The sequence below is a fragment of the Cavia porcellus genome, unplaced genomic scaffold (assembly GCF_034190915.1).
Source record: "Cavia porcellus strain 051 isolate PalLab524CR breed Dunkin Hartley unplaced genomic scaffold, mCavPor4.1 scaffold_25, whole genome shotgun sequence".
In the NCBI taxonomy this organism is placed as follows: domain Eukaryota; kingdom Metazoa; phylum Chordata; class Mammalia; order Rodentia; family Caviidae; genus Cavia; species Cavia porcellus.
This window is the reverse complement of record NW_026947508.1, coordinates 18,126,409-18,150,300: the sequence shown is the minus strand read 5'-3', so window position 1 is coordinate 18,150,300 and position 23,892 is coordinate 18,126,409. Positions and strand designations below refer to the sequence as shown.

Below are 23,892 nucleotides of genomic sequence, written 5' to 3'. Positions count from 1 at the left end.
CTTGCCAAGGGCGTGCCCTTTGCAGAAGTCTGGGCATGGGGTGACCATGGATTGGAGGAGTCCCCTGCAGAGCCAGATCTACTACAGGACAATGTGGATAAGGGAGAAGGGAGACAGAGGTCCACGACCTGGGCTTTGTCACACAGGGACAGGAAGAGAAGGACAATTTTCTCTAAACCAGGGTGTCCTTTTGTGGGTGACACTTCCTACTGAGGTTTTTCTGAAGACTCTGTGTTTTGAGTCACAGCAGCATTGCAGATTATAAAAGCCACCTGTTCTTGTTCAAGATCAAAACTCAGAGCTCTGAAGTTGAGCATATAGCACTGGGCCAAGGGTGGGCACCCTTGATCCTAGGTTGGGAACTTTTGCATTGTAAGTATTTGCACTTTGACTGCGGTCCTTAGAAGAGCAAGCATCCTTTTGGACCTTAAGGACAACACCCGCCATGGAGCAATTTCAGGCATTGCTGTCGGATTGGGGGAGATATTTTTAGGGAAGAGTGGGTCAGAACCCCCAAACCTCATCACACTGATAACCACTTAGCCCACGAGGTTCAGGAAGTCTCCAGGCTGTTTGGCCACCCCTGAGGCTGCACATTTCTCTCCAAGGTTTACAGTTCCAGGGCTGAGGACAGGGAAGGAGTACGAGTTCTGTGTCCGGTCCGTCAGTGAGGCCGGTGTGGGTGACAGCTCAGCCCCCACGGAGCCCATCAGGGTCAAGCAGGCCCTGGGTGAGTCCCCAGGAGACCAACCCATTACCCTCTGGGGCATCCTGGGCTGGGCGGGGGCCCGGCTCCTGGGCCACATCAGATCTGGGTGTCCTTCAGGGAAGACGCGGTTGGCTCAGGGACCCCTGGGACAGGGTGGATGACCACCAGGGGAGGCTCCTGGGCTCCCTCAGGCCCCACAGCCCAGCGCCACTACCCTTGGGAGCAGCTGCCTGCCTCCTCGCCTCCCACAGCCACCCCGTCAGCCCCGTATGATTTTGCCCTCCTGCACTGCGGGAAGAATGAAATGGTCATTGGGTGGAAACCCCCCAAGCGTCGTGGAGGTGGCAAGATCCTGGGCTACTTCCTGGACCAGCATGACTCAGAGGAGCCAGACTGGCACCCGGTCAACCAGCAGCCAGTCCCCAGCCGGGTCTGCAAGGTGAGCAGGAGTGTGGCCAGGAACTCATGTCACTGCTGTGTGTGCAAGGGGACATGGAGGACACGGAGTGAGGCCTCCAGGCACTTGTGTGCCCTCAAATTCCCCTGCAGCCACTGCCCAGCTGAGTTCAGGCATAGGCGATTCCTGAGGCCCCTGTGTAAAGCCCCTGTGTAAAGCCCCTGTGGTGGCTCACACCTGTAATCACAGCTCCCCTACAAGGCAGGAGGACTGTGAGTTTGAGCCCAGCACAGGCAATTTAACAATTCAGCAAGACACTATCTCAAAATAAAAATAAATAAACAAATAAGGGGCTGGAAATGGAGCTCAGTGCCGAGGGCCCCACCACCACACCCACAGCTCCTCCTCCCCAGCTGCAGCAAACCCAGCCCGTCTTTCCCTTCCTCCAGGTCAGCGACCTCCATGAAGGCCACTTCTATGAGTTCCGTGCCCGAGCAGTAAACTGGGCAGGTGTTGGTGAGCTGTCGGCACCGAGCAGCCTGTTTGAGTGCAAAGAGTGGACAATGCCCCAGCCAGGTGAGGCCCGAGGGCTGCATCCCAGGCTGCCCTGCCTGCCCTCACCACCTGGCCCCAGAGAGATGGTCAGCTTCTGTGTGTTCAGTCTTGCTCGGTTGATCTGGACCGCAGATGCTGACTCTTCCACAGACTGACCTTGGAATACCTCGTGCAGACTGTCCCTAGCCTACCAAAAACAACCCCTGACTGGCCACCTCCTAAGTCTGCACCCCAACACCAACCATCCCCCAACCTGACGCGCTGATTCTGCCCCAGCCCTGTTGTGAATGCCAAGGCCACGTGGCGAGACCCCCTCTCATCCACCTGGGATTTTCCCGGTTTACCACTGAAGCCCGTGCATTTCAGGAGTCCCCTCAGGGGGACACCACACGCTGTGACAGTAACCCCTGAGCATGCTCCCCTCACCTCCCCCAAGAGGGAACAATCACATTATCTATCACGATGCTCAGCTCCGTACCTGTCCCACCTGGTGCCAGGTAATTACACCACGCAGGGCCTTCAGGAGCAGCTGTGATGAGCAGCTCTTACCTCTCGGATACTGACTATGTATCTGGTATTGACTGTGTACCAGACACTTTCCAAACACTCTTACTATTGCTTCGTATGGCTCACAGCAGCAGTGTGAGGACTAGTGTTCCCATTTTAAGGTCAGGGAACAGGAGTCCCAGAACCCAGCTTTGCCACAAAGCCAAGGCTGGCCAGGTCCTCCCTGTGCCTGGAGCAGGCCCTTCCAGGCCTGGTAATGACCCACTTGACCAGCTTGCTGGCGGACCGCCCAGCTTGTTGCCCGGATGCCTGGCCCCCACATCTCTGCCATCCCTCCCCCACAGGCCCCCCGTATGATGTGCAGGCATCCGAAGTGCGGGCCACCTCCCTGATGCTGCAGTGGGAGCCCCCCATCTACACAGGGGCGGGACCGGTCACGGGCTATTGCATCAGTGTCCAGGAGGAAGGCTCTGAGGAGTGGAAGCAGATCACCCCACACCCCGTCTCTGCCACCCACTTCAGGGTAAGTTCCTGCCTCTTCATCTTCTAACCAGCCCTGAGCCTTCCCTGCCGCTGGACATGGCAGAACCACTCAAGCTGCAACACCCCTCGGACAGCGCGCCTTATCTTACTGGCAGCACAGGAGCAGAGGAGGAGAGTGACTTAGCCAGGGCCACACAGCAAGTTGACAGCAGGTCCGGCTGGCCACTGGCCTTACTCTGCTCTATGCTGGACAGAATCCTCTGTGAAATCACGACACAAGCGAGGCCAGTGTTTCAGTATTTAGATATGCACATCCCTAGACCCTGGAAGTATGCCTCTGGAGTTGGATTGTAGAGGAAGAATGAGGCATGTGTGGAAGGACCTAAGGATGGTGACAGTGACTCTAGCACTGTAGCAAAAGCCGGGAGCAATTTAAATGTCTGCCAGAAGGAGTTTGCTGAAATCATAGTGCTCCTTCACAGAGACGCCGGGCCAGGTAGTGTGAAGCACAGGGAATGGCAGTAGGGTTAGGGGTGAGCCAGACCTTCGCGTATGGCCATGAAAATACACCAGTCATATGCAGGTAAGAAAGAAAAGCATCCCAGTGTGGTAAACACACCAGTCATCCCAGCACTAGGGAGGCTGAAGCAGGAGGATTGCTGTGAGTGCGAGGCCAGCTTGGGATGCACAGTGAGATCCCTCTCAGAAAACCAAAACAAAAGAAAGAGAGAAGAAGAGTAAGATATTTTTATGTTTAAACAGCACACAGTCAGCCAGGGATTTAGCTCAGCAGCTTACGCGTCCATCTGGCAAGTGTAAGGTTGTGAGTTCAACCCCCAGTACCCAAAAAATAAATACATAGCACACAATCTATAGTATCTATATTACATAGAGAAAAACATTTGAAGATAAATGCCTTTTAATTTAAATAAGAAAAACTCTAAACCTTTCGGATAAATAAGAAACATGGTCTTGATCACGGTGGCTTCGTGGTTTTAGCTTTACACACACACAAGAGTAAAGGAACTCTTTTCCCGGTGTGACAAAGGTGACTCACACATATTTATACAAGTCAGAAGGTAAAGGTGTCACTATGAATCAGCAGCTGCAGACACAAGTCACTGGCTTACTGACTTCCGGTCACTGGGGTCACTTTCACAGGCTGTGGTGTCCATGCCCTGTAGATAGCGTATCTGCGGGTGGGGATGCAAGGAAAGTGTGCTATTGTATTTTCTGCAGCTCTAGAGAAAGATGGGCTACTTCCTCCCTGAGGCACCTTTCCCAGGCACAGGAGGAGGTGCAGTTGTCAGGATCACACAACACACACACACACACACACACACACACACACACACACGTGTGCACACACATGTAATGAGGATGCAACCCAGGCCTACCAGTTTAGCTACATCTCTAGCCCTTTTTTATTCTGAGATAAGATCCTGCTAAGTCCCTCACTCTCACTAGGGATCCTCCTGCCTCAGCCTCCCAGAGTGCTAGGATTACAGGCGTGAGCTGCCATGCCTGGATGACAGAGGCATTCTTTAGCCTTCCTTGACAGCACACAAGAGAAAGAAGATAGGCTTGGGAAGCCCACAGTAATGTGGAAGGGGTTAGATACCAACAAAGAGAGCAAGATACACATCATGTTTTTACAAAATCTAAGATGATTTTCACCATCCTGCTCAGCCCGGTCCTCTGTGGAACTAAGGAACCCCTGAGGGGCTTTAATCCTTCACTTTATATCCTTCTCCGCCGCTTTAAAATTTTCCCACTTTCTCTTATAATCAGAAACAACTCAAAAATAAAAAAGAAACAACTTAATCTTGTAAAAATGAAACTAAGCCCACCTGACCCAACACAACAGAAGAAAAGCATTCACAGGCAGAGTCCTCTGAGATTCCACATCCCCAGGGTCAGTCCGCTAGCACAGGAATTGGCCGGTGCTGGACAGCTGGCCTGAGAAAGCCCCACATGATGGACAGACAGTCCCTCCCTCTGTGAGTGACCCCGGGCCAGAACAGTGACTTGGCACCGGTGTCCACATGGGAAGGGCTGGCTGTCACTCAGCCATTCACTAACCTCTTCCTGACATCGGCCGACTGCCAGGTCTGGACGGGGCCCTGGACATAACAAGCTAAACAAACGACAGCCACAGGGTGACAGCAATTACAGTGCAGGGTGACGAATGCAGCCATGGAGGGAGGTCGGGGTGCTGATGACACGGGGATGCTAGAGGACCCCCGAGCGTCCAGATAATACCAGGGAAGTACTGTAACTCGCAACCCCTGAGTGTGTGTCCCCCAAAATCAAAGCATGACTTCTAAGGAGCAGTGGAGCTTAGAGGAGGAAATATTTATTGAGGGAAGATAGTTTCTGTCTACGAAGGACCAGAGGGGACCAGAAAGCAGTTTGCCACGGACTCTACTTACAGGGGAGGCTTTATAGAGCAAAATCATGAGGTGGGTGCAAGTCACGAGCTGGGTATAAGGTGGAACAAACTCTGATCATCCAATTAGCCTACAAGGATAGTTGCTCAGGTAATATTGATCCTGTGGGAAGCAAGTCACGTAACAGGTGTGCATGAAGAGAAACAAGGACCTTTCCTGGAGGGGACAGTCAAGGAAGTCTTGGTCCCCACCCAGGTGACGCCTTCTGTATTATTGTTTCCCCCTGGGGAAGCCTGAAGGTGTAGTCATTCCGTCTTTGTCTGGAGTCCTTCAAGGAACGCGCCTCCAGCCACAGCTGTAACGTGTTATCTTCTGCTCTGACTCCTCCAAGGCCCAGGCGGGTCTGACTCTAATCTTTCTACCTGATTTAGCTGTCTAATACCAGAGGAGAAAGGTCAGAGCCACACCCTGGGATCCTCGACTTCCCCAGCTCAGCGGTCCCGGAAGCCTGAGCTGGAGTCCGCCAGGCCAAGGAGGAGGGCCAGCAACCCAAGAGGGCAGGCAGTGGGGAGGGTAACGGCTCCCTGACCATGCAGACCCTGAGGGAGGGAAGGGACTTGGAGGGACACAGCCGAGTGGGCCAAAATGAGCCGAGTTCTTGCATGTCCTGAGGAAGGAACTGCAGGTGTGCACCTCACAGGGTGGACACGTTTGTTGAGGGTCCTGTGGCAGCAGCGGAAGCGGGCAGGAAAGGGCCTTGGTAGGTCAGGCGCCCTGTATGTGTAGGGTCCTGATGCCTCCCATTGGCTCTCTTTTTGATGTCAGCAATCTGCGAGATCTCCTAAGTTTAAGCCTGAATAAGCATCAGGGTTATGGCTGAATGGAGAGAAGGAGGTGGCGCTCACAGCTTCCGTGTCAGGACTATAGAAGACGAGCAGCCATCGGGGGCGGTGTAACGAAGGAAAGAGAGTTTCACTCCTTTGTGTTCTAGCTAAGAAGATGGAAGGTTAAAGCAGATTACAAGTCCTTAGGTTCTAAACATCTGGATGTGACCTTGACCCTGAGAGTCACTGAAAGATGGGAGAAGCATAATCAGATTGACAGGGAAAACCGTACTGGAGAAGGGTCCAGGAGCACAAACGCCATTTAGGAAACATGAACCAATCCAAGTGAGGAGAAATAAAGCTTCGATCAGGATGTGGCCTTGACACGGAGGGGAGGAAACGTAAGGGAAATAAAATAGGCAGGATTTGGTGATCAGGTAAGGAGGACTCAAGAAAACCACCTCTCCAAGCCAGGTATGGTGGCACACACTTCAAATCCCAGCACTTGGGAGGCTGAGGCAGGAGAATTGTTGCCTGAGCTACAGGGAGTTCAAGGCCAGCCTGAACTGCATAGTAAGACCCCGTCTAAACAAAAGAAAAAAAGATCTAACACGATCGTCTGAGGCCTGCCTCTGGCATTTGGAGGGAGGAGGGAGGAGGACAGAGGGAGAGACAGGGACACAGGAACAGAGTGTCTCGTTAGAAAGAGAAGGTAGAGTTAAGCCTCAAGCAGGTTCCAGTGCCAGTGACTGGGAGATAAGCAGCTAGAGGCCAGTCACAAAGCTGGAACTCAGAGCCTGATGTGGTAGTGAGTATCTGTAATCCCAGAACCTCTAGGAGGCTGAGGCAGGAGAATCTCAAGGTGGAGCCCAACTTGGGCAACACAGCAACTTAGTGAGACTCTGTCTCAAAACAAAACCAAAAACACATACTGAGGCTGTAGCTCAGTACAGAGGCACTAGGTTCAATCCCCAGTACCACAAAATTCAAATTTTAATAACATTTTTACAGTCTGGAACTCAGGAGCGAGATGTGTTCCGCTCCTGCCCCAGGCCTCCTGTGCCCAGCTAGGGCCCAGGGGAACAACCCTCACCATGCTCAGTGCTGGCTCTCGCCCCCCTCCCAGGTATCTGACCTGCAGACAGGGAAGAAGTACGTGTTCCAGGTGCAGGCCATGAACTCAGCTGGGCTGGGACAACCATCGATGCCCACTGACCCTGTGCTCCTGGAGGACAAGCCAGGTAGGGGGCCAGGGCGCATGCGCTGCACTGCTGGACCTAAGGGGGGCGTGGTCGGGTTTACTATTTATAAACATCCGTCCCCCCTCCCCCTCCCTGCTGGATCTCTCCCTCAGATGCCCATGAGATCGAGGTTGGCGTGGATGAGGAAGGCCAGATCTACATGGCTTTCGAAGCCCCTGAGGCCCCCGATGACTCAGAGTTTCAGTGGTCCAAGGATTACAAGGGTCCACCCGACCCCCAAAGGGTCAAGGTGGAGGATGGAGTTAACAAGTGAGTGAGGGGTGAGGAGGAGCCATAGCCACTCACAGGACCGGATACTGCCGGCCCGGGCTGGGGTGAGGCCACAGGCAGGGTGCAGACAGCTGAGCTCAGTGGCCCGCTGATAACACCTCGGCAGGAAGTGAGGGGAGAGGGGATTGAGGGGCGGACATGGCAACGTTCTTTTGAGACACGGTCTTACCATGCAGTCCAGGCTGGCCTGAAACTCACAGTGATCCTCCTGCCTCAGCCTCCTGCGCGCCAGGATTACAGGCACATGCCACCATGCTCAGCATGGTGATGCTCTTTGAGAGGTTCTTTTTCCATAAGGGATTGCACTGCCTCTGCCCCAGAGCCTCCAAGAAGACTCCTGTGGGGTCCAGCGGCTTCCTTGTCCATACAGTAGAGGGCTGGACCCGGTGACACAAGGGCCCCTACCATCTCACTCATCCTCCCCTGCAGAAGATAAAGCTGACTCTTGAGCCCTGGAGGAAGATGGGGCAGTACAGCCAGGTCTAGCAGACCCTGTGCCAGAGCCCAGCTAGTGGGGCCAATGCAGGTGGCAGGCCAAAGGGGACCCCAAGGAAGGGCAAGGAGTCAGCTGCCCTGCTTCCACCTTGGCCAGGGCCTGGGATGGTGCAGGCCACCAGAGCCCAAATCCTGCAGCTCGCAGGCTCCCTTGCACGAGGCCAAGGAGCTGCTCAGAGCCTCTGTCCCCTCTCTGCCAGGTCCAAGATCATCCTGAAAGAACCTGACCTTCAGGATCTGGGCACCTACTCAGTGACAGTCACCGATGCTGATGAGGACATCTCTGCCAGCCACACGCTGACTGAGGAAGGTGAGGAGCAGCCCCCCAGTTTGGAGTCCAAACACAGGTGCCTATAATGGCCAGCAAGCAGCAGCCTCAGCCACCAGGCATTCATTCGGTCAGTCAGTCAGTCTAGTGCACCCCTGTCCTGTGCCAGGTTCTGTCCTAGGCCCTGGGACCACATCAGAACTCAACCCACAAAAATCCCTGCCTGGTCGAACGTGCATTCGTCTGACCTCCCTTTCATTTTCCTACTTTTGATGAAAGCAAATCATCCAGAATTATTTTAGTTCGCTCTTTAGCCTAAGAAAAATGAGAGTGCAAAGGTGATAATGAACTGCAAGCAGCACTGATGGGGAGGGAGGAGTCCAGACTGCCAGGAGGGGCAAAGAATGGGGCCGGCTGAAGGCTCCTGCGACTCCTATAAATTCAGGAAACCAGAGACCCTGAGAGTGCTCTGCTGTCTCCATGGCAACACGGACAGCCCACTCCATGGCCTCCAATGCTCGTTGCTCTTGGGTTTGGCTAAGAAGCAAAGGCCCAGAGACGAGGTTACAATGCCAGCTCAGTTTCCTGGCTCCTTGACCGTGAGCAATTCTATTACCCCTCGTACCTCGGTTTCTTGGTCTGTAAAGGGGCCACTGTGATCCTTGGCTGCGCCTTTGGAAACAGTGTTACTATACAGATAAACCAAAGCCATCCTCAAAAGTGAAGGGTTTGTTGTTGTTTGGACAAGCGCCTGCTGTCCCTGAGTCCAGGTTCATCATGCTAAGGATTCTGGGCTTTATCAGGAAAATGAAGATGGGCTCTGACCCTGCCAATTCATCCCTGCAATGAATATTTATTGAGCACTTACTGTGCGCTGGACACTCATGGCAATCCAGAGCTCAGCTCAGCAGGACAGGCAAAGTGGACAGAAACAGGCCATGAGCAGATGGGGTGGCAGCTCTCTGCTGGGCCCCCTGGAGACCTGTAGGGCACTGGGACAGGATGGTACCCCAGTTAACAGTGGGGCTCAGGACCCCATGGGCATGGAGTGGCCAGCAGCAGCCAGGGTGCTCAGCCCACAGCACCATGTGATGCCACTGAGATCATGCACAGCCTGGCACACAGTAGGTGCTTGTCAAGAGAGGTGGGCTTGGTCCAGGCCTTACGGACAGGAAGATGTGCAACCTCAGGGCGGCCAGCAGCAGCCCCAGGGTCTCCTGCCCTGTGCACATCATCATCCCCTGCAGCAGGTGATTCTGAAGCAGAGGGTGATGGGGATCTCACAGGACTTACCCAGCTTGGGACCCGGGGTGGCTCTTATGGTCCCCCAGAGCCCAGATAGTTTATTCTTGCTGCTTTCTGTGCCCTTCTCTGCTAGAGCTGGACAAGCTGAAGAAGTTGAGCCATGAGATCAGAAACCCAGGTAAGCGTTAAACCCATAGCTGCTAAGGGGCCAGGGCGCATCCAGAGAAGACAGGGCTGGAGAATTAACCCCTGGGCAGGGGCGGAGATGGAGGGGGGGGGGGGCCCCGAGGGCTGTGGCAGGAGGCCAGAAGCTCCACAGAGGGAAAAAGGAAGCCAGCAGAAGCCAAGGACAGGCAATGCAGGAAAGGCCACAGGTGCTTTCTTTTTCTAAGTATTATTACCTGCTCTTCAGTCATTTAAATTTTGGCCCATCTAATCCTCCACCTCCTCCTTCCTTTGGCTGGGAATAGCATAAGCAGTCCTGGAACAAACTTGGCCACACATGGGAATCACCCCAGGAACAACACCCAAACCACACCCTGGACAAATCAGAACCACTGGAAGTGGAGCCCCAATACCAGTGTTTTGTTCTTTGGGGGGTAATGGTGGGGATGGGAGGAGATATCTGTTTATTTTCAAGTTTTTTGTTTGGTTCATTAGTTTTGGTTTGGTTTGGTTTTTTGAGACAGATGAGACAGACACTATGCAATTCAGACCGGCCTTGAATTTGCTATTTTGCCCAAGCTGGCCTCAAACTTATTGTAATCCTTCTGCTAGTGCTAGAATTATAATCCTCCTGAGTGCTAAAATTACATGCCTGTGCCACCATGCTGGGCACAAGTGTTCTTCAAAGTCCTCAGAGATCCAGTGCTGGGCCAGCTTGAGAACCACAGCCTCAGAACCCTTGAAGGGGAAATGCTTCCCTGAGATCGGTTCAGTCCAGAGCCCGCATACAAAAAGCCCTCCTCGGGGCTGGGGATTTAGCTCAGCGGCATAAGCGCCTGCCTTGCAAGCATGCAGTCATGGGTTCGATCCCTGGTACCGATAAAAAGGAAAAAGACAAAAAAAAAAAAAAAAACCCTCCTCAGCCCCCAGCCTTAGGCCCTCCAAGCAGCTCCTGTGTCAACTGGGTGCAACTGGGTAGGGAGGAAAGGAGGGGGCCCATCTATACCCTCCCCATCCTGTGCTTTCCAGTAATCAAACTGATCTCCGGCTGGAACATTGACATCCTGGAGCGAGGGGAGGTGCGGCTGTGGCTGGAGGTAGAGAAGCTGTCTCCGGCCGCGGAGCTGCACCTCATCTTCAACGAGAAGGAGATCTTCAGCTCACCGGTAACTGGCGCTCACCATCCCCGGGAGCCCCTCCTGAGCACAGGTGGCCTGTCCTGGCCTCGGTTCTCCCCAGAGCAGGCATTTCAGAGATGGCCACACAGACTGTGTGGCTGTCCTGGGCCACCCCAGCAGACATTCTTCCAGTGCACAGCTTGCACGCGGGCCCATCGGTATCCACACCGAGGCCCTCGCCCTGTTTTAGGCACAAATACAAAGAGCTCTCTCACGAGCCTAATGTACTTTCAGTAGAGAGCTTCAATCCCCTCAGCCGCCTTTCCTGTGCTCGTTCACTCCTTGTTCTGTTCTTGAACAGATTTAGTTCCAGTCTTTTTGCTTTTCTTATATTCAAAACAGCTCATTAAACCAGTGTGGCATGAGTGAGATTTTGTCCAAACATCTACATTGTAAAATCATTGAAATGATTTTTAATTCCTCCTGTTACGGGAAGAGGATTATTTTATGTTCAGTTTTTATTTACCTTCGTTAAGCAGGCAGGTTTTGTTAGCTAGGTTGCTGGCCCTCAATTGCTCTGATTTGCAAACACGGCGATTGCCAATCTTGTGAGAGATTCAAGCTCAGGGCGCAGCCTCACGTGGTGTGTGGTTTCATCTCCAGGCGGCAAATCGGCCATCAGAGAACATGGGTTGGCACTAGGGGTGTAGCTCAGCGGTAGAGAATGTATTTGGAATGAGGAAGACCCTGGGTTCAATTCCCGGGAGAAAGGAAAGACAGACAGACAGAGACAGATGGAGACTGGGAGGGGGAGGAAGTAAGGGAGGAAGAGAGGGAGATGGAGAGAGAGAAAGAGGGAAATTAGATCATTCCAGCAAATCATACATATATACACAAAACCAGAGGAAATAAAGACCTAAAGGAGAAAAATGAAAGTTTTTAAACTGTTGAAATGTAGCAAACTGTAGAGAAGAGTTAGTTCTGGGTAGCAGTATATAGGTGTTTGTTTTTGTTTTTTGGTCTTTTTCCTTTTTATCGGTACCAGGGACCGAACTCACGACTGCCTGCTTGCAAGGCAGGCGCTTATGCCGATGAGCCAGATCCCCAGCCCACTCTTTCTTTTTTTTAGACAAGGTCTTGCTGTGTAGTTCAGGCTGAACTTAAACTCATGGTGAGCCTCCTGCCTCAGCCTCCCAAGTGCTGGTATTAAGGACATGTACCATCAGGCCCAGGACCTTCATATACTTTTTTTTTCTTCATATACTTTTATGGTGTTTCTATGAAACTGTAAAAGGAGTAGGAAATGACCAACAAGAAGTCACAGCAGGGGTGAGGGGTTATTATTACCATGAGATTAACTCAAGCATCCAGGGTATCTTCCAGGGCCCCGTAGCTGGGGCACCCCAATCCACACGGGCAGAACAGGGTCTCTGAAAGATGATCACTGTCCGTGGTTCACACCCCTCTCCCCAAGCTCAACTCCACCCTGACGCATGGTCCACAAGCTGTTCCCAAGTTAGGGAACTCACTCCGTTGCTTCTTCCCAGAACCGCACAATCAATTTTGACCGTGAGAAGGGCTTGGTTGAGGTGATCATCCAGCAATTGACAGAGGATGATAAAGGCTCCTACACTGCGCAGCTCCAGGATGGAAAAGCCAAAAACCAGATCACCCTGGCCCTGGTGGACGACGGTCAGCATCCTGCTGCTCCCCAGCCTCCCCCAACCCCCACTCAGGGGCCTGCTGAGCCCCTCCCCCACCCACCTCTGTCTCCTGGCCACCTGATGTCCCCCTGGGCACCAGCACTCTTCTCAGATGGTACCAGCCCCTCCCACTGTGTTCACAGATTTCGACCAGCTTCTGAGGAAGGCGGATGCCAAGAGAAAAGACTGGAAGAGAAAACAGGGTAAGAGCTGCGGGACGGAGGTCGGAGGTCGGAGGTCAAAGGCCTTGGCTGGCCGCTGTACTGCAGAACGGCAGACCTGGGGTTACGAGGACCCTACCCCCACCCCAGAGAGGCCCACTGCGATTCAGTCCACCTCTCTCCCGGTACCAGATCAAACCAGCATTTGAACTACCCCAGACCCCCGCATCTGGATCTTTAAGCCCAGCGGTCCTTTGCAGCCTCCTCCAGGCTGGCTTCCCCCGTGTGGCCACCAGGTGGCGCCCGCCTCAGTTTGGGGCGCTGACGGGTGGGTGTGTTTGTTTTGGACCCACAGGTCCCTACTTCCAGGAACCTTTGCAGTGGAAGGTCACCGAGGACTGCCAAGTGCTGCTGACGTGCAAGGCGAGTCCCTGCCCCACCTCCAGCCTGCGGCTTGTCCTGCTGGCTGCCCTGCCCACCCCACGCCCCAAATTCCATCGCCAGTGTTTGCTGATCTCTCACTTGGGAAGCAGCAGCAGGAGTCTCCAAAGGCATCCAGGGAGGCCAGGGCGCCTGTGAGCCAGAGAGCGAGGGGTCCACTGTGCTTGTGTCAGCAGTGCTTAGGGGGTCACAGCAGTATTTAATTTCATCCACCTCCCCATGTCTGTGAGATAGGCAATGTTATCCTCACTTTATGGATGAAAGAGCAAATCTTTCCAGACCACAGGCAGAGGCCAGGTGTTAACCACTGAAGGCCCGACTCCAGAGCCTCCTCCTGTCTATCCCAGGATAACTGGGGAGGGGCAGGGTCGGTGGGTGGATTATTTCCCCAGAAGGAGATTCACCCAGTGAACTCAAAGTACCTACTAAGTGCCAGATACTGAACACACAAGGTTGCAGACCTGGTTTCTTTAGGCTCTGCAAGCCCATGGTCTAAGGCAGGATCCTTGGAAAGCAAGATGCCTCTTGTTCAAGCAGATGTGTGCAGGAAATTGATTAATCACAATGGGGCAGGGGCTGAGGCAGAAGATATCCTGGAGGAGGTGACATCTGAGTCTAAGGAGTCAAGGCATGGGCTGGGGGCATCTGCATAAGGCCCTGGGTTCCGTCCCAAGTATGGGGGGCTAGACATTTGCAAGGAAAACAGAATCGGGAAGGGATAGAGAAGCAGAAACTTAACTGGGGACACCCAGCCTTCAGTCTGATCATGGGCTGGGAGATGGCGGGACGTGGGGGAGGGAGTCATGTTTGTAACAGGAAGTTGTGATGAGTTGAGTTTTTACTTAAAAGAAGACAGAGTGATAGAGTCCTTTACTTCCTACCATCTGCAGGTGACCAATACCAAGAAGGAGACTCGCTTTCAGTGGTTTTTCCGGAAGAGAGAGGTGCCAGATGGTCAGTATGACCCGCAGACTGGTGAAGGGTTAATTCGCATTGAAGAGGTAAAGGCACTTCCTGCTCCGGGGCTCACATCCTCTATTAGCTGCATGACAGGCTTGCCAGGGTCCAGAGCAGGGCTAGGACTTGGGTAAGGTATGCAAGACTCTCACCCTGAGGCTCAAAATTTAAGGAGTACCAAAAAACACAATAATCATGATAAACTATATTTTGTGTGAGATTTTTAAAAAATCAAAATAAGTGCCCCCAAAAAGACCATGAAGAAAAAAATAATATTTCCAACAAAGATAAAACCAGTATTACTGCTTTTTTTCCCTCTGCTTGGGCTCCAGGCCTAAGCTAACCATCTCTGACCTCGGCTTCATCAGTAAGATGCCTGGATCAGAAAGATACTCTGTCAACAACCCTTCCTGCTCCCACAGCCCCGGCCTGAGGACAGGCAGTTCTGAGCACAGCAAAGTGGGCCTGGAGCTCACTTCTCCCACTCAAGTCCTCCGCCACAGCCAGGGCCTTCAGAAGAGGGAAGAAATATAGGCTTGATCCTGGCCGGCCCATGCTTCTTTGCCTTGATGCTGGTGCCCCTTGGCCTCAAGGAGTCTGGAGCAATCTAGCTTGCCCACGTTTGTACAGCTATTAGGACCAAAATAACAATTCAGGGTCTTCTGTAAATCCTGGCAATACCATGTCATCCACCTGTCACCACAGGGCAGGCCCCTCAAACAGGGCCTGGCATCAAGTAGGTGTTTCATGGTTGTGGGGTACCAGCTGTTACAGAGCTTCCTGGCTTTCTGAAGCACCAGCAGCAGGTGGATAGAATGAGGATAATGCTGCCATTTTACAGATGAGTACACTGAGGCTCAGAGGAATGAATTCAAGAACCCAAAGCTAGAGAGTGGGTCAGCAGTCACTTCAATCACCCACTTCCTGTAGGGCAGAGACTTTAGGGTCTTTGGTGCACGGAAGAGAGGAAGAAAGCCATAGGAAAGGATCAGAGGGTGCAGCCCCTCAGTCCCTGATTAAAAGAGCTGCCACGCCTTTAGTCCTGCCCCAGACCCACTGTGTAGCAGTGGGTGGGTCAGAGAGGTTGCTGAGGGGACAGGAAGGCAAATAATACCCCCAAGCCCCAAAGAAGGGGCTGGGAAATGAGAGGCATCCACTTCTGCCCTCAGTCTCCCCTTTTCCCTAGGTCCAGACCAGCCTTGAGCTAGAAATCAACAGGGTCTGAACTGTCCGGAGCCCAGAGAAATAAACTGAGGCCCAGGAGGAGAAGGCCTTCGGGAGTCACACAGAAAGCACGGCCCTTCTGAGGTGGTGCCTCTCCTCCGGGAGCCCACGCTGATGCCGCCACCTCTCACCTTCCTTTCCAGTTGTCCAAAGAGGACAAGGGGATCTACAGAGCAGAGGTTTCCGATGATCGCGGGGAGGACGACACCATCCTGGACCTCACAGGTGAAGGTAGGAGCTGGCGATGTTCGAGATGGGCTGGGAGGGCTGAGGCGGGTCAGTCTGGAGCAAGAGACTGCGATATGACCTGGGGGTAAGATTTGTGAAATCTCCAGGTCACTGGGGGACACTGACGCAGGGAGGGGTCTAGTGACTTGCCCGACTTTGCACAGTGAGGCGGGGCCCTGGAGTATGTGGCTGTGACACCCAGGCCCTGCAGTGCACCCTCTGAGCCCAAAGCCTGCGCTCGCTCTCTGCTCGGCTCAGTCTGCAAGAAAATAGAAAAGTCAGCTCCTCTGCTCACCCATCATTGAGTGCCTCAGACACCCTCCACTCTGCAGTCACCTTGCAGAGCTCCCTGGGCCCAAGGACAGCTCCCACCGCCTTGTCCAAGAGTGTCCCCACCCCTCACATTCCTGGGGAAGCCTGCGCCAGCTGACCCTTCTCTGTCTCCCTCCAGACCTGGATGCCATCTTCACTGAGCTGGGCAGGATCAGTGGTAAGCAAGCCTGCCTCTGCCCAGCCCTACACCGACGCCCAAGCACCTCACGGGGCCTCCCACCTGCCTTGGCTGCTGGGAGTGGGTCTGTGCCCTCCTTCAAGGACCAGGAGAGATGCTCCTGCCTCCCCACAGATCTAGGTCCCCACCCCATCCCCAACCCCAGAGCAGGAGAGAGCAGGCTGGCCCCAAAGCATGCCGCCCAGAGGGACTCGGGAGGGACTTGCCTTTCTCCTCGACCTCTGCAGCCCTCTCCGCGACTCCACTGAAGATCCAGGGAACTGAGGAGGGCATCCGGATCTTCAGCAAGGTCAAGTACTACAACGTGGACTACATGAAAACCACCTGGTTCCACAAGTAGGTGGACCCTGCCCACGGGGGCATCCCTCCTGCCCTGCTGAGTCCTCCCAGCACAGCCTGGTCCCAGGAGGTTGGCATGGGCCAGGGTTTCACACAGGCCCTGCTGTCCACAGTCAGAGCTGAGGGCAGGGATCTGCAGTCAGCACAGTAGAAATGCGATGGGAATCATGTTGCTAGGACCTTGCCCTGGAATAGCCACGTCCTCAGAAGGAGCACGATCTCAGAGCACCCCTGGGAAGTGGCAGAGGGAGAGACACAGGAACAAAGAAGAGCCAGGCGGTCCAGTGGGTCATGGTGCCCACGGGCCTCTGCAGCCTTAGCAAGCTCAGAACACCAGGGTCATGGAGAAGGTGCAAAGAGAGAAACCCGTGAGGCCAACTACCAACTGAAGGTCAGGGCTGGAACACAGGATAGATAACGTATCCACAGAGATGCGGCCAAAAGCTTGGTCACCCCAGATAGTTTGAGAGCAGAATTTCCCCCAGGCTTCTTATTATACGCTCAGCCTCATAGCACAGACACTGCTGTGCCCATTCTACAGACGGGCTTGGTCAAGTGTGTCAAATGCAGCAGAGCCAAGGTCAGAGAGAATTTCAGGACAGTGGGGCTCCCTCTGCAGCCAGTTTCTGAGCCCTGGCAACAGGCAGGGGCAACAGAATCCTGGGACTTGTGCTAGGTGTCTTCAGGCATGAAATTTAAGTAAAAAGGAAAGACTTCAACCTGACTGAGTATCGTTCTGAATGGTTCATGGAGAAGGATTATAGGAAGGAACCCTGGAAGGTCTAAGAGGAGGATGAAGGGGAGAGGAAGTGGCTCCTGGGGTGGAGGAAGTGGCAGTCACTGCCCCTCGCACACCGTGTTCTTGGGGTCCACCCCTCAGGACACATGACAATGCAGCACCTGTGCGTAGTTGAGATGCCACAGGATAAATGAATGGAGCGTCGATTGAATAATGAATGGGAAAGTGTGTGGGTGCACATGACATGTCTTAGGGATGGCCTGGAGCCCAAGAGAGGAGCTTGGCCAGGTCAGGAGTAGACCTGCAGCGCCAATGCTGACCTCTTCTCTGTCGCCACACTCAGAGACAAGCGCCTGGAGAGCGGTGATCGGTTCAGAGCAGGCACCACCCTGGATGAGATCTGGCTGCACATCCTGGACCCCAAAGACTCAGACAAGGGCAAATACACCCTGGAAATAGCCGCCGGGAAGGAAGCCCGGCAGCTCTCAGTGGACCTCTCAGGGCAAGGTGAACATCCAGGAAATTCCCTTCTCCACGCCCCATCCTGTCAGCGCCCCAAGAGAACACCGGAACGGGGAGGAGAATGGAGGACACTTGGGGCGGAGCCCTGCCTGGGGCCCCCTGCAGAGGCCTGATGCTCCCCACCACCTTTTTCTTTTTGCAGCTTTTGATGACGCCCTGGCCGAACACCAGAGACTGAAGTAAGTTTCTTGACGTTTCTCAGTGCAGACCACAGGCCTCACCCGGGTGGTGGCCTGGACTGCACTCAAGACCCCGGAGCTCCACCTTTCCCCCATCACCCCAACCCCCACAGGGCAGGACAGTCCCCGGACAGATGGAACCCACACCTCCCTCCCATTTCTGTTTTTCAGAGCCTTGGCCATCATCGAGAAGAGTAAGACCCTGTGCTTCTGTGGTTTTGCTTTGGATGCTGGGTGGGCATCCGTGGAGCTCAAGCCCCTGGAGGGCTCCTAGAGTCCGAGGACTGCTGGGGAGACCTGGGCCGAGGCAATGTGGAGATGCATGGACAAGTTCCAGGACCCGGAGGTCGTGGCTGAGGACGAGCCCCTCATGGGCTCTGTGACCCAGTACTGGGGCTCTGGGCGTCCTGTCTCACTGGCAGCCACGGGAAGGGGGCGCTTCAGTGAGGCACAGGCATGGGCAGCAGAGCCATAGCCATAGCCCCGCCAGCCTGACCACAAGGAGGGAGGCTGGACGGCTTCAAGAAGTGGACAGGGGGGCTGGGGATTTAGCTCAGCAGCATAAGCGCCTGCCTTGCAAGTGTGGGGTTGTGAGTTCGATCCCCGGTACCGATAAAAAAGAAAAAGACAAAAAAAAGAAGTGGACAGGAGCACTGAAAGCTGCCAGCACAGCAGTTGAGCACTTCTCTATAGGACTTCGTTGTCCCCATTCACAGGAAATACAGGCCTTGAGTTCCTAGGTATGGTCAGGGCCATCAAGATGTCTAAGGGGTTATGCAAGGAGAAGCCCTCGCAGGGTTAAAGGGACACCAGCCTCAGCCTGCTGCTCCTGAAGGAGGCCCCACAGAACCCCCTTAACCGTTTACCCAGCTCGAATGTCTCCTCACCCCCTGAAATGCCATGTCCCTAGACAGGGTGCTCCGTGTGGGGCCCTAATAGTTGAACTCACTAACATGTGATTGCTGGGGCTTGTGGAATCGGAACCAGTGAAGGACGTGGATCATTTCACTCGAGCACCTGGCAAGTATCCCTGTCCCACCGTGCCCATGCTGGGGACTTCCCTGGTGGATCCAGGGCCCTGCTCCCCTTAGTGCATTGCACAGACATCGTCCAGGCCGGGCTCTGCACATCCGCATGCAGAGCCTGGGGCCATGCCCAGCGCCTCTTCCCCTCCCTGGGGCGGCACAGCAGCACAGGGAACATACTGAGCTTTCTGCTTTGGGATCTGCAGCCACGCTGTCTTCCTGCCCTCCCACAGTGGCCACCTGGCCCTTTGCTGGATCAGAGTCATCGTGTTCTAAAAGCTGGGACATCTCGTCTTGGTTCCCTAACTTAGCTGACTGATCACTGGGTGTTGTCAGTCTAAGTTCAGAACAATATTATTTGCTTTCTTTCTGAGTTTTTGAGGCCAAGGGTACCTCTCTGTCACCCCCAGGTACTGAGGGTCAAATCGTAATTACCACAGTTCAGCAGCAGGAACACAGCATGTCCTGTGTCTTCTACTTGTAAAGACAAGAAAGCAAATAAGTCTTAAAAATCTCCATCCAAACTGCTGAAACTTGAAAGAAGCTTTACTTAAAAATAAACCTCAGCTCCAAGGAGACCTGCCCCACAAGTGGCTGGCAGCAAAGTATTTACTGTTGGCCTCTCCCATTTCCCTTCCAGATCGAGCCAAGGTAGTGAGGGGGCTGCCAGACGTGGCCACCATCATGGAAGACAAGGTACCGACCCGCTGGCCATGCCAGCTATCACCCTCTGTATTCCTAAGAACCGAGTCATCCCAGATCATGAGACTGTCAGGTTTGTGGCTCTAGCCACAGGCACTAGTGCCTCTAGGCACTAGATCTGCAGGGGACCACGGGTCACTGACTACTTACATATGAGAGAAAGGTACTGAGCCTAGTGTCAGTACTGCTCCACCCAGCTCAACCCCATCAATGCCTTCCACTTCCATAAGTGTTCAGCAGAATGATCCCTAAAATTCCTTTTATGGATAGAATTATACAAATCTAGTAACTTCAAAAATTATAGTTACAACAGAGTGTGGTGGTGCACACTTGTAATCCTAGTACTCAGGAGGCCAAGGCGGGGGGATCACTGTGAGTTCAAAACCAGGCTCAACTATATACTGAGACCCTGTTTCAAAAAACAAACAGAAAAATTATAGCTATTTTTAGGGTGGCATCTCTGTGCCAGGCCTTATTCCAGTGACACAGAGCGACCCCATGAAATGAGGTATCACAGTCTCTAGTTGAGGAAGCCAAGATCCGGAGCGCCTAACGGATTTTCTAAGGTCGCAGACCCCTAAGGCTGAACACATCCCTGTGCAGCCCAATCCGACAGTCTGCATATTTAACCACTCTAGTGCTCTGCACTGGGTCTTGTTTGAGAATTTTCCAACTCAACTCATGTATCTGTGTACTAAAGCAATGTGATCTCCTTGCAAAGTAAAATTGAATGACATATGTATGGCAATAAATCAATATGCAGACCTTTCTGGGACAGGTAATTGCTAGAGTGAGGATGGCCTAAAATTCCAGGGTTCCTGTAGAAAGATGGAGGGTAGAGAATGTGGGGTTAAAATAAAAGGTCCCTTGCATGGGTTCCAATAAAGCATCCATCATGAATTTAATCCCAGGAACTACCTGTCCTAGGAGCTCTCTGGGACATTAGCGTGAATGCCAAGGTCAAGTCACAGGAGGTGACACTGTTCTCTTCTTGTCCTTTGAAACAGACCCTGTGCTTGACCTGCGTCATCTCAGGGGATCCCGCCCCTGAAATCTTTTGGCTGAAGAATGATCAGCCCGTCAATTTCCTGGACCGCTACCGCATGGATGTGAGGGGGACAGAGGTGACCATCACCATCGAGAAGGTCACCAGTGAGGACAGTGGACGCTACGGTGTCTTTGTCAAGAACAAGTATGGCTCCGAGACGGGCCAGGTCACCATCAGTGTGTTCAAACACGGGGATGAGCCCAAGGAGCTGAAAAAGATGTGACAGGTGTGTCCTGGCACAACCTGAGATCCCGTCTGCAACAACAGCAGGACCAACCAGTGGGTCACAGCCTGGCACAGGCCATGGTGGGGGAGAGGAAAGGGCACAGGGTGGGATCCACAACAGGCGGGGAGGAGTGGACGGACACACCAAGTGGAGAAGGAAAGCGCGGCTAGAGTCCTTCGAGACCTCCAGGATGGAGGGGTGAGCACTGGATTTGGAATAGGAAACTTAGATGTGAGATTCATTCCGCTCTCCAAAACCTCACCTCTCTCTCATCCATCAGATAAACACCCCAACCATCCCAAGAGACAGTCAGAGGCTTCTCCATAGGAGGCCACTTTGCTCTGCAGAGAACGATTGGCAGTGTTGATATTCTGAGTTGTCACAACTGGAGGTGTCTGCTGTCATCTAGTAGATCAAGGCCACATATGCTGCTATCCGAGACGGCTTCCCTTGCATAGAATTAGCCAACCTAAGATGTCAACAGTGCAGAGGTCAACAAACCCTGCCATAAACTGGTATATCATAGGCTTCCTCTTTTAGGAGATGATCATTTCAGGTCACATAAGTTCAACACTCATTTGAAGTGTGGCATGCAGGCAGGCATGGTCATGCACGTCTGTTATCCCAGCACTCAGGAAGCTGAGGCAGGAGGATCAAGTGAGTTCAAGGCCAGCCTGAACTATACAGTTAGACCTGGTCTCAAAAAAAAAAAGATAAATAATACAAAGGCCACGCCCATGTGTCCATGAGGGAGACAGAACTGCATATAAATGACAAGAGGACAAGGTAGGATAAGTTTTATAGAACAGATCCAAGTAAAGTGCTACTGATGGTCAGAGAGGAGAAACGCGGGTCATCACAGCTGGGGGAAGTGGGCTTTGAAACTCCTTCCCACCAGGGGGCGGAATTGGTGTGGGCTCCAAAAACTGAGTCCAGTGTGGCTGTGGAGATGGGCGCTTTGGGAGTGGGCGTAGCGGGGGCAAAGACGAGGTAGAGGCAGGCAGCTGCCCAGGCGGCCGTGGGCACCAGCTTGCCTTGGCGGACCTTCTCGGCTGCTTGCAGACAGAGCCTCTGCCTGGTGTGACAGATACTGGTTGGCCCTGCTTGATGGATCTCAATGCAAAGCCAGGCATTTCCCTGCTCTTCAGTTTTTTTCTTTTAAACACTAAGGTTAAAAAAAAGAAGTTAAAGTTGAGGGGAAAAATAAAATTAAAAAAAGAACTGGTTGGAGAGCAGATTATGGAATTATAGATATTTGTTGTAAAATTTTTAGAAAAGCCTTGGAAATTAAAGGGGAGAAAATAAAAATCATGTGTACTCCCAACATCGGGAAATAACTCCTGCCTCATTTCTGCAAAGAATTCTGAACCTCAGGATAAAGTGAGTCGGCCCTGCCGCACCCACCAGCTAACTGGTAGAGCTCAGCCATCCTTCCAGCTATGCAGCGCTCAGTGAGCCCCCTGGTGGGGAGAGGCAGCACTGACAGAGTTTGGGGGACCATGCCGGTCTTGAAGGCCAACTCCCCTAGCTTGAAAGTTTCCTGCTACCCACTCACTGTAGCATCTTACACAATACATGTTCTTTTTCTGGGCCTGTTTCCCATCTACAAAACAAGAAGGCCAGAAGAACATTTTGTGGGCCCTTTCAGCTGCCAGGAAGACTTTTTTTAATTACTTCCCATAACCCCAGCTTCTTGGCTTTTCCCTTCCTGCAAACATGCAGCTAGAAAAAGGCCACACCCTAACCCACCCTCACAGTCTTGGCTTCTTTCCTGTGCCAGTGAAAAATGGCCCAAGCTCAGGGACACTGGAAAACCTACCGGCCGCGGCGGAGTGTGAGGATTGTGTCACATTGTAAGATCCCACCGAAAGCTCACGAGGCTGCACCGGCCGGCAGCTTCCTGTTAAGGGGCTGAGACAGCTGGAAAGCCCGAGGTGGTCTGTGCTCGGCTACACTGGAGCCTGTAGTGTGTTAACACTGGGGCTCTGAAGCATCCCTCATCTGCTAATCCCATATGCGTGGCTTGACTCTAGTTCTGATGCTTGCTCTGTCTCTTCCTTCCAACTGCGTTTTGCCTTTCAGAGCCTGATAATAGCAGACATTCTGCTCCAGGTGAAACGCTGTGTAATAAATAGGCCTTGGGCCAGGGTAAGAGGTGGGGAAGGGAGGTGCTGCGTGGGCCCCATGGGGACTCAGGCTTTACTGCCACGCCCTGGGCTAGGCCTTCACTGTGCCTCTAGGGTTTCTCTTTTCCAGCTCCTAATGTGACATCTCGGGGGAGTTGTACACTACACCACCCTGTAACATCCAGGGAGGGCAGCAAGTCACTGCCCTGCTGGAACATATAGTTCCCGTTGATCATAAACCCAGTGTCAGTAAAGAAATAAATAGGCAGTTTAAAGTTTTAAAAATCGGGCATGGCGGTGCATGCCTGTAATCCCAGCATTTGGAAGGCTGAGGCAGGAGGATCATCCGCAAGTTCAAGGCCACTGCTGGCTGAGTTCAAGTCAGCTTGGACTACACGAGACCCCGTCTCTTCAAAAACAAAAGGGGCTGAGGATTTAGCACAGTGGAACAAGCACCTGCTTGTAAGTGTGAGGTCATGAGTTCGATCCCCGCTGCCAAAAAAAAAAGGCAAAATAATAAGAAATGGTTTATTTGAAGATGGGGAAAGCTACATGGGACCAAAAGGAAGAACTGGACAGTGAAGTGCCTGTGAATTTCTCACCTGCAGCTTCTTTTATTGAGATCTTTGTACTTCTAAGATTCTCAGAACCTCACTGGCACCCTGGTTTGTCTTTCACCCTAATCTTGGATTCCTCCAGCCACGTGACCTTTCCCAGGCCTTTGTCGGAGGGTAAGATTATGAGTAGGTTAGGCTGAAGGATGAAGTGAAGAGGAGGTTTGTGTATCGAGCTCCCTAGGAACTTCCCTGTCCTGATTCCGTTACCTGTCTACTCTAATTGCTGAGGTTAGCAGCCTGTCTAATTCCTTAGAGTCTAATTAGACTAGACTCTAATTGCTGGAGTCTGTCTGCAGAGGTCAACACTGAACTCAGGAGGCCGAGGCAGGAAGATCCCTGTGAGTTCAAGGCCATTGGGTTACGTAATCGAGCTTAAGGTCAGCCTGCACTACTAGTAGGACTCTGTCTCCCTCAAAAAAATACTTTTAGTAAAGCTCAAGGAGGCTTCATTTCATC

At 52.9% G+C, this 23,892-nt stretch overlaps 1 protein-coding gene and 1 long non-coding RNA gene across 3 annotated transcripts in view; one reads left to right on the top strand and one right to left on the bottom strand.

Moving 5' to 3' along the window:
• Positions 1–22,030, top strand: part of Myom3 (myomesin 3) — a 42,142-nt gene extending 20,112 nt beyond the window's left edge. For both annotated transcript variants that reach the window (XM_003471128.4, XM_023565699.2), the window contains exons 18-38: positions 609–730; positions 961–1,148; positions 1,556–1,682; positions 2,513–2,691; positions 6,992–7,106; positions 7,220–7,376; positions 8,093–8,202; positions 9,539–9,583; positions 10,600–10,736; positions 12,236–12,380; positions 12,535–12,594; positions 12,908–12,975; positions 13,884–13,994; positions 15,318–15,405; positions 15,854–15,892; positions 16,141–16,249; positions 17,335–17,498; positions 17,656–17,692; positions 17,864–17,886; positions 19,358–19,413; positions 20,427–22,030. In XM_003471128.4, coding sequence (XP_003471176.1) covers positions 609–730; positions 961–1,148; positions 1,556–1,682; positions 2,513–2,691; positions 6,992–7,106; positions 7,220–7,376; positions 8,093–8,202; positions 9,539–9,583; positions 10,600–10,736; positions 12,236–12,380; positions 12,535–12,594; positions 12,908–12,975; positions 13,884–13,994; positions 15,318–15,405; positions 15,854–15,892; positions 16,141–16,249; positions 17,335–17,498; positions 17,656–17,692; positions 17,864–17,886; positions 19,358–19,413; positions 20,427–20,690 — 2,344 coding nt within the window. In that variant the 3' untranslated portion in view covers positions 20,691–22,030. The remainder of the gene's footprint in view (positions 1–608; positions 731–960; positions 1,149–1,555; positions 1,683–2,512; positions 2,692–6,991; positions 7,107–7,219; positions 7,377–8,092; positions 8,203–9,538; positions 9,584–10,599; positions 10,737–12,235; positions 12,381–12,534; positions 12,595–12,907; positions 12,976–13,883; positions 13,995–15,317; positions 15,406–15,853; positions 15,893–16,140; positions 16,250–17,334; positions 17,499–17,655; positions 17,693–17,863; positions 17,887–19,357; positions 19,414–20,426) is intronic.
• On the bottom strand, positions 10,117–12,992 carry LOC134472957 (uncharacterized). The gene is made up of 2 exons (XR_010043012.1): positions 12,453–12,992; positions 10,117–11,489 (listed from the first exon to the last, which is right to left on the bottom strand). It is a non-coding gene; the product is annotated as an uncharacterized LOC134472957 (long non-coding RNA).
• Positions 22,031–23,892: the final 1,862 nt, after the last annotated feature.